Source organism: Brassica oleracea, chromosome C7 (genome assembly GCF_000695525.1).
Source record: "Brassica oleracea var. oleracea cultivar TO1000 chromosome C7, BOL, whole genome shotgun sequence".
Classification (NCBI taxonomy): Eukaryota; Viridiplantae; Streptophyta; class Magnoliopsida; order Brassicales; family Brassicaceae; genus Brassica; species Brassica oleracea.
This window is the reverse complement of record NC_027754.1, coordinates 30,474,803-30,492,211: the sequence shown is the minus strand read 5'-3', so window position 1 is coordinate 30,492,211 and position 17,409 is coordinate 30,474,803. Positions and strand designations below refer to the sequence as shown.

Below are 17,409 nucleotides of genomic sequence, written 5' to 3'. Positions count from 1 at the left end.
TATTTGTCTTTGGTGGTACATTACATTTCATTAAGTTTTTTTTTTTCAGAAGTAGGTCCAAACAAGCCTTTATATACATCTGAGATCACACAAGTGAAAGAAACCACATACAAAACTTATATGAGAAACATGTTGTTGATAATGTTACGATCATAATATGACAAACAAATAGACCAATGAACACAACTTTGTTTTTAATGTAATCAAATGAATTTGTATCTATCTAATATACTGGTTTTGATTCTGCAGATCAAGATTAGAATATTATTATCCCAATGGAAATTGATGGTTTAGTCATGTTATGAAAATGTATGTATAAATGTATTTATTGATGGTTTTGATTAAGTAGACCAAGAGACACCGAGGTCTTATCACGATTGCATTAATTGTTTTAGTAACACATAAGTAGATAGTGCAAAGTTATGGTTTTTAACGAATTTATGGTCTAGGAATGTAAAACGATTTGGTTAACGAATTTATAGTCTAGGAATTAAAACGATTTGGTTAGCGATTAATGTAAAACGACCGTGTTTTACAGTAATGGCATAGAATAGTAATTTTTGAGGAAAACTCAGGGTCAAGTACTAAATGTACTCCTGTTTTAATAGTTTAGATTGGCTGAATAAATTTAACTCAGATGAAATTGTTTATATTGTATATAATATGTTCAATTTTCTCTCTCAAAGATTAAAGATAGAAAACCAACAAAAAGATGAGTGTTTGCATCTTATTTTTTTCTTTTCTGTGAAACAGTTTCACAAAGTTAAACAAGAGGAAGAAAAAAAACGAAAAGAGATATAATCTTTGAACATCTGAGAATGTAGCAACAAATTTTTCATCACCAACAAGAAGAAAATACTGAAAAGCAGAGCCCCACCTTCTTCACAGTTCCAGAGATTCCCTGTCCAAATATTTCAGAGTATGAATTAGGACACAGAAGAAGAATGAGCAAAAGAGTCGGGTGAAACAAAATCATTGACATGCTAGAGAATCTTAGACCAAACATTTAGTACGGGTGTCTGTCTATAGAGCAGAGAAACACCCGTTACTGTCAAATCATAGTGGCAAGGACAATGAACATTGTAGTACTCAATGGCAAGTGAGAAAGTATAAATAAAGAGAATATTAATGTAGCTGTTGTGACACTGACTGACATATGTATATAAAATCCACCAAATCAAGGAGTGTGTGTATCTTCTTTGCAGAATCTTTAAACCAGAAGATGTTCAGACACAGACCTAAATCTGTAGTGAGTGCTGTAATTTCACATTTCTTCTTACATATTGACGGTAGCCACGAAATCTAAGACACAGTTTACAAGTTCATACATTGACAAAGCATAAGAGTTTGTAAACCTAGATGTTAGAGAACATAAATGTTCAGAGGAATGGATCTACTGAACATATGCTATATGTTTGTATATATATAATCCACCAAATAAAGGAGTGTATCTTCTTGCAGAATCGTTAAAGTAGAAGAGGTTCAGAGTTGAGACAGAGGTAAATGCGTTCTGTGAAGGATTCAACAAGTAACACGAAATGACTGTAGCCATAGTATCTCTATGACACAATTAACAAGCTCAAACAATGACCAAGCATAAGACTTTCAAACCGAACATATAGTCTAGCAAATTGAGCTGAGTCCTGTTAATAAGCGAAATCCCTATTCCGGCTTTAGTAAAAAAGTACCTAAAGGTTTCAGGAGTGTTATCTTCTTGCAGAATCTTTAAAGCAGAAGAACAGAGCTAAGTGTGTAGTGTACAAAGCGTCATAAGGATTTATAAATAACAACACCAAAGTAACTGTAGCCAAGATCTGAGAAACAACTTACAAGCTCACTCACTACTGAGTAGTACTTTAAGCTAAAATTGAGATGGCTTACAAAGAACAATCAAATGCAAAGAAGAAGACATTTCCAGATATTTCTCAAGCATGACTGATACAAAAAAATCTTTCCTCAAAACTGAATCCAATATTAGTCTTTTTTTTTTTTTTTTTTTTTTGACATCAAATCCAATATTAGTCAAATGTTCAAATCTAACACCAAACAATCTCATTCAAATCACCCAGCCAATTAAAGAACCGGAGACTAACCGGAAACCTGGAAAATCGAATCGAGGAGGGGCTAAGCATTAGCGGTCTTAGGGATCAGAGGAACACCGTTCCCTTGTTTCTTATCCTGTTTAGCCTTGGCTTCTTCCTCGCGGATCTTCTGCATCGCGAGCATCCTCTCCATGACGAGCTCGTTCTCGCACTTCTCGTACACGTGGCGCTCGTCCTCGCACTTCCACGGGAGGAAGAACTCAGCCTGGCGACATTTGTTGAGCGGGATCAGGAGATGAGCGCACTGATCTCTGTATCCGAGGGGTACTTTGGCTGCGACCATCTCTTCCTGCGTTGCGATCATCTTCTTCGATGAACCTGGAACCTCCATTTTCGTCTCGCGATCCCCTCTCTACCCAAACCTCTCCTTTTTTTCCTCTTTGGCGACTCCGATTTGCTTGACCCGGACATAGTCAGGTTTTTTGTTCCGGGTCATATTGCGCCCATTATAAATGGGCTCAATTGATATATTAAGCCCAAATTTTAATTCAAATGGTCTTTTGATTTCTTTTCTCGACAACATTTTAAATTATACAAAAGATGAACCGTTACCGATGGCGGATTCTGAGAAGTGAGAACTGCAGGCTAAGTCATATCCACCTTGTTATTCTTTGCACGAGAACTGGTCTTTACACAGCCAAACAAAATCATAAACTTTTAGTTTGATTTATTTTAGCATTCAAATGTTAAATAGTTAATTTTAATCTTTTTTTACTAAATTGTTTTAGATATACAAAACTCATTGTTAAATCGATTTAGCATTTAATTTTTCACTTATCTAAAACGATTTAGTTAGAAAAGATTAAAATTAATTATTTAAAAGGTTGAAAGTGAAAATGTCTCAAGTGAAACTTCACATTTTTATCTTCAAAAAAAAAAGAAACTTCGCATTTTTGTTTCTTTTTAAATTTCAGTATCTTTGGTGGTTTTCTCAAACAAGATATTTTCAGTTTTTTTCAAATATATTTCATATAACATGCATAACTTATAATGCAGAGAACAATGGTTAAAAGAAGGAGATAAGAACACGTCCTTTTTCCATAATTGCGTCAAAAGCAGGAAGATCAGGAACAAAATTCTTATGCTTAAAAATGACCTTGGAGAGGAACTGTTCTCGGAAGGAGCAAAAGAGGACCTACCAGCGGAGTACTTTCGTGAACTTTTCATGAGTACAAATCCGTACGAGATGGAAGCGCTTTTTGATGGCTTTGAAAGCAGAGTTACACCTGCGATGAATGAAAAGCTCACAAGACCGGTAACGCTGGAGGAGATTAAACAAGCGGCCTTCCATATCAAAGCAAGTAGCGCGCCAGGGGAGGATGGGTTGACGGGGGCTTTCTACCAGAAATTCTGGCACATAGTTGGCCCAAGCATAACAAGAGATCCAGAATTTCTTTAGTTTTGCTGTTATTCCAGAGGGGTGGAATCACACCCAACTTTGCTTACTCCCCAAGGTACCAAATCCCTCAGTGATGAAGGACATGCGACCAATCAGCTTATGTTCTGTTCAATACAAAATCATCTCTAAGATTTTGTGTCAACGCCTCAAGCCAATACTTCCAGAGTTGGTTTCAGACACTCAAAGTGCCTTCGTATCAGAACGCCTCATCTCCGACATCATCATTGTTGCACATGAAATGGTGCATGGGCTCCATACGAATGAGTCGATAGGCAAACAGTTTATGGCGATCAAAACTGATATGTCAAAGGCATACGATCGCGTTGAATGGTCCTTCTTGGAGACATTACTTGAAAATATGGGCTTTGATCACAAGTGGGTACGATGGGTTATGAGCTGCGTTACAACAGTCTCATACACGATTCTATCGAATGGCCAGACACATGGACTCATTAAACCAGAGTGTGGCATCAGACAAGGCGATCCACTATCACCCTTCTTGTTCATCTTATGTGCTGAGGCCTTGGCTCACGTGCTGAATATGGCTAAGAAGAATTGGAAACTTCAGGGGATCAAGCTGAACAAAAATGGACCTGCAGTTCACCATCTCTTATTTGCCGACGATAGTTTACTGATGTGCAGAGCTGATACAGAAGAAAGCTTGACGCTCATGTAATTCTTAAAGCAATACGGCGACGCGTCTGGTCAGGAAATCAATAAAATGAAGTCCTCTGTTATCTTTGGCGGGAAGGTTCCTGCAGAAGGGAAAGCTGAGATCAAGCGGATTCTGGAAATAGATAAAGAAGGTGGAGATGGAACGTATCTAGGTTTACCGGAGTGCTTCCATGGCTTCAAACAGGAGCTGTTAAACTTTATCCGAGAAAGACTACAAGGCAGATTTCAGGGCTGGTTCCTTAAAGCCTTATCACAAGGTTGCAAGGAAATTTTGCTAAAATCGATTGCGTTAGCACTTCCAGTGTATGCCATGTCTGTTTTCAAACTCACAAAGGATCTTTGTGATAAACTCACCAGTGCCATGGTCGAATTTTGGTGGAGTAATGGATCTAATAAAAAGAAGATAGCATGGGTAGCTTGGCAACGCCTTTGTAAACATAAAGAAGAAGGTGGCATGGGCTTTCACGACATCAGTAGTTTCAGCCAGGCGTTGTTGGCGAAACAAGCATGGCGCATACTGCAAAGACCTGATTCGTTGGTAGCTAGGGTCCTCAAGAGTAAGTATTGGAGAAATGGATCCTTTATGGAATGTGGGGAAGGTACGTGACCTTCGTATGCATTGAGAAGCATACTTCATGGCAGAGAGTTACTAGCTAAAGGCATGGTCAAGAGAATAGGAAATGGGAACTCAACAAGAGTTTGGACGGAAAACTGGCTTCAAAATCCTATTCCAAGAGCACCAATGTATAGGCAGGACAGCGTTGTGGATCTAACTCTGTGTGTCGCAGACCTTCTTATTCCCAATACGGGTCTATGGGACACTCAGAAGATTAATGAGCTTTTTACTGAAGAAGACGCAGCTTCAATACTAAACATCAAACCGATGATCCACAAGGAGGATAGACTATGCTGGGGTTTCACTCGAGAAGGCTCTTACTCGTCACAGAGTGGTTACAAACTTATTGATACCCTATAGAATCTGCAAGTACCTGGGAATGGTTCACTTCCCCCTATTGAGAAGAGTCTATGGAAAAATATTTGGAAATTGCAAACAACACCAAAGATTCGGCATTTCATCTGGCGTGCTTTGGCAGGTGCTCTGGCTGTAGCGGAACAATTACGTTACCGAGGCATTCCAGTAGAGCGAGCTTGTAAAGCTTGTGGAGCAGAACAGGAGACAATATGTCATACCTTATTCAATTGTCCAACGGCTAGAGATACATGGTCTGATGCAGGGTTGCCTCTCCCGGAGAGAGGGCTTTCTCAAAACTCTGTTTTCCTCAACATGCACCATCTAGTAGCTTGCACCAAAAGTAAAGACTGCCATACTCAACTCCGATAGAGTATCCTCTGGGTGCTTTGGCATATATGGAAAGCTTGCAATGCTCTGGTTTTTGAAAAAATAAGAATGGACCCTGCTACTATTATGAGGAAAGCTGAGGAAGAATCCAACATTTGGTTTGAGCTGAACTACCCTGACGCTAGCCCCACAGCTCCTACACAACCGTCTCGAGCTATCAAACCATCTTGGAAGGCACCAGCTGATGACATTTTAAAATGTAACATTGCTGCCTCCTGGTCTGAATCTTCTCGCAAGAGTGGAGCCGCTTGGTTCGTAAGGGATAGCAGAGGAAAAGTTTTAGTGCATGGCAGGAGATCATATTCCTTTGTGCAGACCAGAGAACAAGAAGAGCTCTTAGCAATCTTTTGGGAAATCGAGAGCATGAAATCCATGCGTAAGGGTCAGGTCATCTTTGAATCCTCTTGCGAGCGCGCAAGAGCATGTTTCCTAAGCCCAAATTCATGCCATGGAGCCGTGGAACTTGTGGGGAAAATCTGTGATATGGTACAATGGTTTCAATTTTGGTCTTTGGATCACGTTCTGGAAGCTAGGAATGTGTTAGCACAGAGAATAGCCAATAGTGTAATCTCTGAACGCAGATATCAGTCCTACATAGCTTTTGGTGGCCCTAACTGGTTGAAAGATCTAATTGCGTATGAAGCAAGGAACGCTACTCCTTCTCCTTAAATGGGAACACCCCTGTCTCACCTTCACCTCTGAAGCGAGTGGTTTGCTATGGTGTTTTGTCTTTTTAGACAATTTGTCTTTTTAGACAACCATTTTATACTTTATTTGTTTGCACCTGCCTACTGGTATGGTTATTGTTCTTCCCTCGGTGTGAAATTTTGTTTCAAGTGTTTGCCGTGATGGCTCAATAATATCCAGCGTTATAAAAAAAAAAACTTATAATCTTGTATACATATACTAATTTAACACTACACAATTTAGAGAGTTATTGACTTATTGGTTAGAAGATTGTAATTGATTTAACACTGCAAAAGCAAATGTGAGAGACTGTTTGGAACTGAAAGAAACGAGTACACAAACAGTTGTTCTTTTAAACAGACACAATTTACACAAGAAAAGAAACATACTTATTGTATGTAATGGAAGGAGGGAGAGAGAGAGCAACCACATTATAACTTGGACGCCTTCTTCTGCTTATACCTAGCCGCAGAGAAGAAGTAAACAGCCATGTTCACAAGGCTAAGACCAGCCAAAAGCCAGAAGTAGTAATCAAGATGACCCGAGTTCAGATTATCTGATATCCAACCTTCTCCACCGTTCCTCGTCGTAAAGTAAGTCACCAGCGTGAGGATCAACGAACTCAAGTAGTTCCCAAGCGCATTGGTCAAAAGAGCCAACGCACTGCACAAGCTTCTCATTGCATCTGGAGACTGATCATAGAAAAACTCCAGCTGCCCAATGAAGTAGAACACTTCCGCTGCACCGAGGATGAAGTACTGTGGGATCTGCCATAACACAGATATAGGAACAGGAGCTCCAGACTCAACCAACCCGAGCTCGTTGGCTAAATGGAGCCTGATGATTTCAACAACGGCTGCAGCTGCCATACAGAGAACAGAGACAAACAAACCGACCCCCATTCTTTGTATCTCAGTGAATCCTTTGTCTACTCCAGTAAACCGTCTAGCTAAAGGGACGATGAATCTGTCGTAGAGAGGAACCCAGATGATGACACTTGCTGTGTCAAACGTCCCGAGCGCTGCAGGAGGAAGCTGGAACGATCCTATTTTGCAGTCCATGGCTCGGCCTTGTTGAACAAACATCGTGGACATTTGTGCGTATACAGCTGAGAAGATGATCCCTGAAGCCCAGATAGGGAACATTCGTATCAGAATCTTGAGTTCTTCGACTTGAGTAACAGTACATAGTCTCCACGAGTTGGAAAAGTCTCCGGCTTTGGATTCTTCTTCTGAGATCACAGCAGCTTTGTCAAGATACCTGCATCAGTATAGACCCCGCATGTTAAACAAAGCAAAGCTATATATATTTTATTTTTTTGTTCATTCCAATAAAGAAGATGAAACTCTTACTGGCAATCATCGGTATGTTCGATTTTTCGACTTCCAGCAATAGCAGAGTTCTTGTCCTGCGTTTCATACAGAAGCATTGCGTCTTCAGGGACTTTGAGAGTGGATTTACGGAACGAGGCGACCACCACTTGAGAGATTCGAGTGATAGGGCTGCCTCCAGGCTTCTGAAACCTGTAAAGAGGTGTGCCAAAGAAGAAACTTGCGATGGCGAGTCCCATGAACACTGTTGGTATACCAAAACCTAAACCCCAGCCGCGGTTCTCTTGGATCCAGACAAGAAGACTAGAAGAGACTAGCGCTCCAATGTTGATGGAGAAGTAGAACCAGTTGAAGAAGGAAGCTTTCTTAACTCGTTCGCGCGAGTCCGTGTCATCGAACTGGTCTGCACCGAAGGATGAGACGCATGGTTTGATGCCTCCAGTGCCGAGGGCGATGAGGTAAAGCCCGCCAAAGAACATTGCGTACTGAGCTGGTGTTGCTGATGGACAGAAACCGCCAATGCATTCAGCTGGTTTCAATGCTGGAACTGACGCTGAGAGAGTTAGCGCAGACATGCCCTATACAAAAAACAGAGCAAAGAAAACCAAAACTCAAACTTCAAATCAATTGGGTGATAAGAGACAACCAACTAAACCAATCAAAAGGTGCTTACGATGAAGTAAATGCCGGAGAAACAAGCGATGGTCCAGTATCTGCCCCAGTAAGCATCGGCCAAGACAGCACCAATGAGAGGGGTGAGATAACAAGTCCCCTGCCATGTGGTGACGTTTCTAGCAGCTGAAACGTTTCCTTGGTGGAGTTTAGTGGTGAGGTAAGTGATCAGATTCCCAGCGATACCATAGTAAGCTAGCCTCTCGCAGCATTCATTGCCTACACATTAAAAAAATATCATTTTCAAAAGGTTAGACACAAAGAAGGATAAGTTTTGTAAGAATTGAAATGAAACAAAAATGTACCTAAAATGAAAGGACAAGCTTTCCAGTTGCCTGTCTTCTCCTTCAACGGTGGGTTTCCATGAAGGTCCACTGAACCATCTTGAGCATACAGTTTTGGTTCCTGGTTATATAAAATTCAAGATTACATCTTTTAGCTAAAGACCATTGCAGTAAACAATAATACTGTGTTAATGGAATCAAGCTTCAAAATAGCTTTAGCTCAAATATAATCTGATCTGTACTTGCAAAGTTCAAACATCTGAATCATCATCATAATCAACCTCAAGGGTTATCAGAGATTCAAAAACAGATACATGGAAGATGATAAACAGTAATTACCCAGAAAATCTCTCAACAAACCCAGAAAGAAACATGCATAAGATCACCAAACTCAATCTCAAGTCAAGATTTTGGAGAAATTAAAACCCTGAGAGAGAGCGAAAAAATCACAATCCAGACAACCTAAATTCAAGCGATTAGAAACAACCCCTGAGAGCGAAAGTGATGATCAAACCTGTGAGATTAAACCTTCTTCGATGAGAGGTGATTCTTCTTCAATGGAGCCCATCCTTCTCGCTTCGATTTAAGATTCCATCTTTACTCTTTATTTATTTGGAAGACGTGACGTGACGTGATTGTTTTCTATTTTAATTTTCCCAACGACTTTTTTTTTTAATTTATTGTGAGAAAAATTAAATAAAACGGATAATATAATAAGCGAACTAATATAATAAGCAAAGTACAACGACAATCTGATCTTTTTCGATAGCGATTTCTCTGCTTGTTGACGACGTAAAGATAAGACTTGTGGATCGCCTTGTCCATTTTTTCAACTTGTATTACTCTAACCAAGAAACGATATATGTTTATTTGTTGCTCTGTTTTCAAGTTTTTATTTTTTTATTTTTTTCAACTTGTATTACCCTAACCAAGAAACGATATATGTATGTATTTTATTTGTTGCTCTGTTTTCAAGTTTTTTTTAGTTGCTAATGGTTTTGGCGGAAAATATAATTTTACGGTTTAGACGAAAAAAATGTAATTTTGTGATTTTGACAGAAAAATCGTTTTTCAGTTTTGGCGGGAGAATACGATTTTGCGGTTTTGTAAGAAACATGTAGTTTGTGGTTTTGGTGAAAATATGGTTTTGTAGTTTTTGGTCAAAATACAATTTTACAGTTTTAGTGGAAAATATGATTTTGATGAAAAAATATGAACTTGTATTTTTGGTCCGAAAGTTTGATTTTATGGTTCTAACGGAAAATAGTGATTTATATCATGATTATTTGTTTGTTTAAAATTTGTATTTAAATCTTTTATTTAGAAATGAGTTAAATTTGCATTTATTATTTTGAATATGTTTATCTCCATCTAGATACACCAATTAAACTCATTTTAATAAATCACCCAAATGCATCTCATTTTAGACTAAAATTTTAAATTCATTTGGATGATGTTCATTTTAATACAGAACCAACATCAATTTTCGTCGACACCCAACAAACCACACGGATGCAAACATGCCCAACTCAAGAATATAACATGCAGTTGTAGACCAGTCCAGTCACATAAGACTCCGTAGAAACCCGATCCAACACCTTATCCTCTTACGGACCGCATCAAAATATTAGTAGTATTTTTAGATATTCTTCCCTCATCAAGCATCTCCTAGTAAGCTGCATGAACACTCGTATGGTAAATATTTCAAGTCTTAGAGCCACTATGAGGATGAACATGTTTCATGTAACCAAGGAAATATCATAAGCTGTTAAGCAAGGAAATATTATTAATATAAGCAATTTATAATTTCTAACAGAGAAGAAAATATGAATAAGCAGTTAGGCAATTAGAATAACTTATTAAAAAGGCAATTAGAATAACCTAACTCAAAGAATATACTGACTAGGCCTTGGCATTTGGGGTCTCAATCGGATTTCGGTTTTGTCCAATCGGGTCTCGGTTTTTTGGGTTTATCAAATTCAGCTCCATTAAGGTTATATGAAACTTCGGTTCGAGACTAGTTCGAGTTCTATCAAGTTCAGATCGGGGTTAGTAAATCTTCAAAGAACCGGTACAACCCGATGTAATTTCGGGTTTGGGTCTCAGTCGATTATTCGGTTTAAAATTACATGATTTGTACCTACTTTGTAACCAAAACATAAGTAAAATTGGTTATTCGGTTTTAAAATACCTTATTTGTACCTATTTTGTAACCAAAACATAAGTAACATCGATTAAAAATTAAGAAATGAACATCAAACATGATCATTCAAAATCAAATGAAAGGTAAACCTAGTTATTGATAGAAAGAAAATCAAATAAATGAAAACAAAAAACAAAACCAAGTTTTCATGAAATGAGAAACATCTATACTATTAAAGCAGAATCTTTCTTAGGATTATGCCCATGATTTTTCAATTAATTACAAAAATTGCTATTATCTTTCTGAAAAATTTAAATGGTTTTCGGCCATATTAATTGCACCAGTCTGAAACAAGTATTTAAAAACGAATTTACGAGCCCATTACGGCAGTAAAAAAATCTGGGATTTTCAAGCTCTTTTCGGCTTTATTAGAAACCCAATAAGATTATAATCATTTTTACGTATACTTCAAAGATCTATACTAAAATCGATTTATGACATAAATGTTATTTACATTGTATTAGCAATTTAGTCATGCCAAAAATCTGAATATAATCTTTTATTATTACTTTCCATTTCTTTTTTTTTAAGACCGTCGAATAAGTTGGATTACTTGTGGGTGGGTTTCACGAATTTATAGACCGAAGCTCATTTAAATACTTGATCTTTATTGACAAAAAAAATTGGAAACCCCATTTTAAAAATAGAAAAACATAAAAATGGATTCAAGTTTTTGTTTGTATTTCTTTTAATCACCTTTTAAAATATGCTACGAAAAGGATATTTGGGATTTAATAGTTTACAATAAACTAAAAATATTAATACAAGGAACTCTTTTTTAAAAAAATAACTATTCGAATTACTTTGTATGACTATAAAACATCAACACTATTAAAAAAAATAGTTATCAAATAACACATAAGGTTACAATTAACAAATATTTAATTTTCAAAAGAAACAAATCCCGTGCTTTTAAAATACAAGTCATTATATATATTATTATATTTATATCTCAATACATATCATCCTAAATATATAAATAACTACTACACATATAAAAAACAATTATAAAAATATAAATATTATAAATATAATATGTTATAAAATAATATATTTAAGAAAGAGATAATCCCGCGTTTTCAAAGCGCGAGTCAAAATCTAGTTATTCAATAAAAACAAAATCAAAATATAAAAACTTCAAGTTTCAACCGCCACCTTCAACTATCAACCTTCATGTATTAGATAATTATTTTAGATGTTCAATAATATCTTAGTGTATTTGGATAAATATTAAATTAAGATCTTGTTTGGTACAAGTTTTTTTTGAGATTTTGAATATTTCGGGTTTTATCGGATAACCATTTAGTTTCGGGTTAGAATTGGATAATACCAATAACCCGAAATATCATAAAAAATATATTTGATATTTATGTCGGATTCGGATCGGTTCAAATTTATTTTTATCGGATCGGATTTCCGGATTCCGTTTATTTGACCAACAGTATGACTGATGGGTCACAAACAAAAGAAAACAAATAAAGTGATGGCAGGCCTTTAATAAAAGCTATTTATGTTTGGGTCTTAAACTTATTTTAAACCAAATAGGCTCGTTACTATTTACCTTTTCGTTTAACTTACCAGATGAATGTTCTATTAATTTAATAGTAAAATATATCAACATGCAATAGTTTTTAATAACTTTGAGGTCTTTGGCAAGGTCAAGATCCGACCGACTAAGAAACATGTTTATCGACGCCATATAGATTTGGCTGTTCGCAATGAAAATTAAATATCTACATCAGTTAACTATACAAGTGAATAAAATCTGAGATGGTAGATTTTGAACTGGAAGTTTTTAGTATTTTTCCAAAAAGAAAAAGATAAAAATAGCAATAAATCAAGTTTTTGTTTCCAAACTAGCACTCAAGGTCAAAAGTCACAAAAATAGCACTTAATGTTTTATCAAAAGTCACAAACTTAAGGTTTAGAGTTAAAGGATGAGGTTGAGGATTTAGGGTTTAGGGTTTAAAGTTTAGGGTTTAGGGTTTAGATTTTAGGGTTTAGGGTTTAGAGTTTAGGGTTTAGGGTTTATGGTTTAGGGTTTAGGGTTTAGAGTTTAGGGTTTAGGGTTTAGAGTTGAGAAATGAGATTTTGGGGATAAGATTTCAAATTTTGAAAAATAAAATAATTAAAATTTTCAAAGTATAAACTTAGAAAGGTGCTATTTTGGTCATTTTAGTTTTTGAGTGCTATTTTTGTGATATAAACTTAGAAATGTGCTATTTTGGAGATTTGCCCTTTTCCAAACTAGCTTTACCATTCAACAAAGTTCGTGTAATTAACATGCAGTATTCAAAAGTATAATTGCTTTATTGGCGCTTTAATAAACTACGGAGCTACAAAGTTAATTTTTTTTTAAAAAAATTACATTATGCGAAACGTTATGTAGAATGGTTTAGCAGAAAACAAGTTCCTCTAAAACGTAAGAGTTACTTTGGACGACATTGTCCCTTTGGCATCAAGTGTTTACTTTCAGACAATAAATGTTGATTTCATACCCAAAAATGTATTTTGTTGCCATTTAACTACGAAAGAATGGAAACCAATCTACCAATAGAAAAATATTATAGTTAGAAAGATAATATAGTGACATTGCAACGAAAATCTGACTAAATAAATTTTATTGCTTCAGATTATCTACCATTTTTCTATCTGTCTTTCACAAGTTTTTTTTTTCCACAAAGCGTTGAAAAACTAATTCATTGATATATTTAGTTAAAAGAAAAATTAAACGAATTTATAATTTTATAAAAAACACCAAGGAATACAAAATATACTAGGATAAATCAAATAATTTATAAAATCTAGTTTTTTTATCAATAAAAATCTAGTTTAGTAAATTAAATATTTTAATGTATAATAAAGTGTCGTAAGAAATTGAATTTATTAGCTACATATTTTATTTGTTTGCACTATCTTTTTTACGTACAAAATATAAAATTATATTGTAGATCTAATTCGGTAAAAAGTTTTAAAAAAAAATTCAGATAAGTCATTTGGTCGGCCTTTTCCCATTTACATTTTCCCAAAACATAAAAGCAAACTCAGATCTCACGATTCTCTTCACCTCACAGAAACACCATGAGCACACCGACGACTCTGCTCCTCTTCCTCGGAGCTCTCCTCTTCTCCGCCGCCGGAATCGTCAGATCCGATGCCTCCGATCACCGTTACAAGGAAGGCGACTCTGTCCCTCTCTACGCCAACAAGGTCGGCCCATTTCACAATCCCAGGTAACAACGATTCTCAATTTTAGTGCTAGATCTGAGATTCTATTTGAATAAATGCATTGATCGTTAGCTATACATGCGATAGTATTCCAATTTCGTCTATCTATTAATCAATAATGCTTGATGATGTTTATAGTGAGACGTATCGGTACTTCGATCTCCCCTTCTGTGTTCCAGGTACGATTATTAGACTAACCGGTGGTTATTAGAATTGTAAATGTCGGTTTAGCTGTCGGTTTAATTAAATTCGAGATCTTAGAAGCTCTATGTTGTGCAAGATTCAGATTTGTTGTTCATTGTTGGTTTTACAGAGGGAGTGAAAGATAAGAAGGAAGCTCTCGGTGAGGTATTGAACGGTGACCGCCTTGTTAGCGCTCCATACAAGCTCAACTTCAGAGACGAGAAAGACTCTGAGACGTACTGCAAAAAGAAGCTCAGCAGAGAAGAAGTCGAGCAGTTCCGAAGAGCTGTTGAGAAAGACTATTACTTTCAGATGTACTACGATGATCTGCCTATCTGGGGATTCATTGGGAAGGTTGAGAAAGAGGGCAAATCTGATCCGACGGAGTTCAAGTACTTCCTTTACAAGCACATCCAGTTTGAGATTCTGTACAACAACGACCGGGTGATTGAAATCAATGCTAGGATGGATCCTCATTCGCTTGTGGATGTTACTGAGGACAAGGAAGTTGATGCGGAGTTTATGTATACTGTGAAGTGGAAGGAGACTGAGACTCCTTTCGAGAAGAGGATGGATAAGTACGCCATGTCTTCTTCTCTTCCGCATCACTTGGAGATTCACTGGTTCTCGATTATCAATTCGTGTGTTACTGTCCTTCTTTTGACTGGTTTCCTTGCGACGATCTTGATGCGGGTCCTCAAGAATGATTTCATGAAGTAAGTTTTTAAAATGCTACTCTTTCATGAACTCAAAGATTATAGACTTTTTGTCCCGTTCCTTGAAGGTATGCTCAAGATGAGGAAGCTGCTGATGATCAAGAGGAAACTGGATGGAAGTACATTCATGGAGATGTGTTCCGGTTCCCAAAGCACAAATCTCTCTTTGCTGCATCTCTCGGCAGCGGGACTCAGCTGTTCACTCTGTAAGTCCCTTTTCAGTTCCTGACATGCTTTTCTTGCGCATGTCTTTATTGCCAAACACTAACTAACTTCCTTCATATGTCATCAGGACCATATTCATCTTCATTCTTTCACTTGTTGGAGTGTTCTATCCATACAACCGAGGAGCACTCTTCACAGCTTTGGTCGTTATCTACGCTCTCACCTCTGGAATCGCCGGATACACCGCCTCCTCTTTCTACTGTCAACTCGAAGGAAAGAACTGGGTAAGTAAACAAACACCAAACCCATTTCCCTCAAATATTTCTTTTAAACAGAAAATAATAAAGCCTCTCGCTTTTCTCTCAGGTGAGGAACTTGTTGCTCACTGGAGGTCTCTTCTGTGGCCCGCTCTTCCTCACTTTCTGCTTCCTAAACACCGTGGCAATCGCCTACAGCGCAACCGCAGCTCTTCCCTTTGGAACCATTGTTGTGATCGTCCTCATTTGGACACTAGTGACTTCTCCTTTACTTGTATTGGGTGGTATCGCCGGTAAAAACAGCAAAGCGGAGTTCCAAGCTCCAGTCCGCACCACTAAGTATCCCAGGGAGATCCCGCCACTCCCGTGGTACAGGAGTGCTATACCTCAGATGGCCATGGCTGGTTTCCTTCCTTTCAGTGCCATCTACATCGAGCTATATTACATCTTTGCCAGTGTTTGGGGTCACAGGATCTACACCATTTACAGTATCCTCTTCATCGTCTTCATCATCCTCTTGATCGTTACCGCCTTTATAACCGTTGCCCTTACTTATTTCCAGCTCGCCGCTGAAGATCACGAATGGTGGTGGAGGTAAGATCACGTTGCACTTGCGTTACATAATTGCAGAGATTTTGAATCTATTATAATTATGTTAAATCTTTGTTGCAGATCATTCTTGTGTGGTGGATCGACTGGTTTATTCATCTACGCGTACTGCTTATACTATTACTACGCGAGATCAGACATGTCTGGTTTCATGCAAACCTCTTTCTTCTTCGGTTACATGGCTTGTATTTGTTACGGTTTCTTCCTCATGCTCGGAACAGTTGGCTTCCGTGCAGCTCTCCTCTTCGTCCGCCACATTTACAGGTCGATTAAATGCGAGTAGAAACGTTGCTGCCAACCACACTCCCTTAAAAAGCGTCGCGTATGATTTTTGGTAGAACAAAGAAGATGAAACCATGAAAAAGAGATCTGTTATGTAGGTAACTATGAAAGCTTGTGTGTTGTTTAGGCGAGTCTCTCTTTGTTATGCTATACTATAGTGTCTTCTCTTTCTCTTTTTGGTTAATTAATTAACTACATTGTATCTTTTTCTTATATATATATTTTAATTACCGAGTTTCCTTCTATTCATTTTTCATTTGCTTGGATCTAAAACCAACTAGTTTCTCCAGCCCTACAAGATAAAATAACGATGTGAAGTTCTGAATCTGAACAGTGGTTGTAGCGACCTAAATGTTATTTTGACAAAGAGTATTCTATTAAAAAGGAAGGGAATATATTATGGGCCTGTTTGTTTCTCCATCTGGATGGACCATCCGGATGAAGATGAGAGTTTTGTTTGTTTAGTCACTAAAAGTGTAACTCATTCAGATGGATCATCCGGATGACTTTTGAAAATTTAGACTTAATTTTAAAGTTCATTCAGCTGAACCAATTTGGATCATTTGAATGGAGATGGTTCATTCAAAATTGTATAATGTCTATTATACTCCTAATGTAATTCACAAATTACAAACCTAAACATAATATCATTTTTGTCACAAATGAAAACTGACAAAACTACAAAAACACTTTTTACCGTGCTAAAAACTACTTTTTCACGCCAAAACCCCTAAACGCGTTTTCCCGCTAAAATTGCGAAAAAATGTTTTCACGTCAAAATTGCAAAAACGTGTTTTTCCGCAAAAAACCGAAAACATGTTTTCATGCCAACACCCCAAAATACATTTTTCCGTCAAAACACAAAAAAACACGTTTTCCCGCCAAAGTCGCAAATCATGTTTTCCCGCCAAAATTGCAAAACCGTGTTTTCCCGCCAAAACCAAAAAACGTATTTTCTCGCCAAAACCGAAATTTGTATTTTCCCGCCAAAACCGAAAAATCTCGTTTTCCCGCGAATGCCAACACCCCAAAATACATTTTTCCGTCAAAACACAAAAAAACACGTTTTCCCGCCAAAGTCGCAAATCATGTTTTCCCGCCAAAATTGCAAAACCGTGTTTTCCCGCCAAAACCAAAAAACGTATTTTCTCGCCAAAACCGAAATTTGTATTTTCCCGCCAAAACCGAAAAATCTCGTTTTCCCGCGAAAACCGTAAAATGTGTTCCCACCAAAAACGTGTTTTCCCGCCGAAACC

At 37.3% G+C, this 17,409-nt stretch overlaps 5 protein-coding genes across 5 annotated transcripts; 3 read left to right on the top strand and 2 right to left on the bottom strand.

Annotated features, from left to right (window-relative positions):
* Positions 1 to 696: 696 nt before the first annotated feature.
* LOC106302073 (NADH dehydrogenase [ubiquinone] 1 beta subcomplex subunit 7-like) lies at positions 697 to 2,505 on the bottom strand. The gene is made up of 2 exons (XM_013738587.1): positions 2,094 to 2,505; positions 697 to 901 (listed from the first exon to the last, which is right to left on the bottom strand). The coding sequence occupies exon 1, from the start codon at positions 2,431 to 2,433 to the stop codon at positions 2,125 to 2,127; it is 309 nt and encodes a 102-aa protein (XP_013594041.1). The 5' UTR covers positions 2,434 to 2,505; the 3' UTR covers positions 697 to 901; positions 2,094 to 2,124.
* Positions 2,506 to 4,222: 1,717 nt separating this feature from the next.
* LOC106303070 lies at positions 4,223 to 5,518 on the top strand. Its single transcript, XM_013739435.1, has 3 exons — positions 4,223 to 4,775; positions 4,965 to 5,126; positions 5,271 to 5,518. Exons 1-3 carry the CDS (start codon positions 4,223 to 4,225, stop codon positions 5,516 to 5,518), a joined length of 963 nt encoding a protein of 320 aa, XP_013594889.1.
* A 66-nt stretch (positions 5,519 to 5,584) lies between these two features.
* LOC106303069 lies at positions 5,585 to 6,205 on the top strand. Its single transcript, XM_013739434.1, has one exon. The coding sequence runs from the start codon at positions 5,585 to 5,587 to the stop codon at positions 6,203 to 6,205; it is 621 nt and encodes a 206-aa protein (XP_013594888.1).
* A 294-nt stretch (positions 6,206 to 6,499) lies between these two features.
* On the bottom strand, positions 6,500 to 9,175 carry LOC106305793 (protein NRT1/ PTR FAMILY 8.3). The gene is made up of 5 exons (XM_013742181.1): positions 9,025 to 9,175; positions 8,532 to 8,631; positions 8,228 to 8,445; positions 7,576 to 8,132; positions 6,500 to 7,483 (listed from the first exon to the last, which is right to left on the bottom strand). Exons 1-5 carry the CDS (start codon positions 9,076 to 9,078, stop codon positions 6,655 to 6,657), a joined length of 1,758 nt encoding a protein of 585 aa, XP_013597635.1. The 5' UTR covers positions 9,079 to 9,175; the 3' UTR covers positions 6,500 to 6,654.
* Positions 9,176 to 13,717: 4,542 nt separating this feature from the next.
* On the top strand, positions 13,718 to 16,387 carry LOC106305791 (transmembrane 9 superfamily member 3). The gene is made up of 7 exons (XM_013742180.1): positions 13,718 to 13,946; positions 14,080 to 14,120; positions 14,255 to 14,840; positions 14,909 to 15,046; positions 15,133 to 15,289; positions 15,372 to 15,856; positions 15,935 to 16,387. The coding sequence occupies exons 1-7, from the start codon at positions 13,795 to 13,797 to the stop codon at positions 16,152 to 16,154; spliced, it is 1,779 nt and encodes a 592-aa protein (XP_013597634.1). The 5' UTR covers positions 13,718 to 13,794; the 3' UTR covers positions 16,155 to 16,387.
* The last annotated feature ends 1,022 nt before the right edge of the window (positions 16,388 to 17,409 follow it).

Excerpts from the sequence above, each read along its gene's own strand:
- LOC106302073 (XM_013738587.1), bottom strand. The coding sequence starts at position 2,433 with ATGGAGGTTCCAGGTTCATCGAAGAAGATGATCGCAACGCAGGAAGAG.
- LOC106303070 (XM_013739435.1), top strand. The coding sequence starts at position 4,223 with ATGAAGTCCTCTGTTATCTTTGGCGGGAAGGTTCCTGCAGAAGGGAAA. Across the intron at positions 4,776-4,964 it reads CTTTATGGAATGTGGGGAAG|ACCTTCTTATTCCCAATACG; the intron begins GTACGTGACCTT and ends TGTGTGTCGCAG. Across the intron at positions 5,127-5,270 it reads CTCTTACTCGTCACAGAGTG|GTGCTCTGGCTGTAGCGGAA; the intron begins GTTACAAACTTA and ends GTGCTTTGGCAG.
- LOC106303069 (XM_013739434.1), top strand. The coding sequence starts at position 5,585 with ATGGACCCTGCTACTATTATGAGGAAAGCTGAGGAAGAATCCAACATT.
- LOC106305793 (XM_013742181.1), bottom strand. The coding sequence starts at position 9,078 with ATGGGCTCCATTGAAGAAGAATCACCTCTCATCGAAGAAGGTTTAATC. Across the intron at positions 8,133-8,227 it reads TCTCCGGCATTTACTTCATC|GGCATGTCTGCGCTAACTCT; the intron begins GTAAGCACCTTT and ends TTTTTTGTATAG. Across the intron at positions 7,484-7,575 it reads GAACATACCGATGATTGCCA|GTATCTTGACAAAGCTGCTG; the intron begins GTAAGAGTTTCA and ends ATACTGATGCAG.
- LOC106305791 (XM_013742180.1), top strand. The coding sequence starts at position 13,795 with ATGAGCACACCGACGACTCTGCTCCTCTTCCTCGGAGCTCTCCTCTTC. Across the intron at positions 14,841-14,908 it reads CTCAAGAATGATTTCATGAA|GTATGCTCAAGATGAGGAAG; the intron begins GTAAGTTTTTAA and ends CGTTCCTTGAAG. Across the intron at positions 15,047-15,132 it reads GGGACTCAGCTGTTCACTCT|GACCATATTCATCTTCATTC; the intron begins GTAAGTCCCTTT and ends ATATGTCATCAG.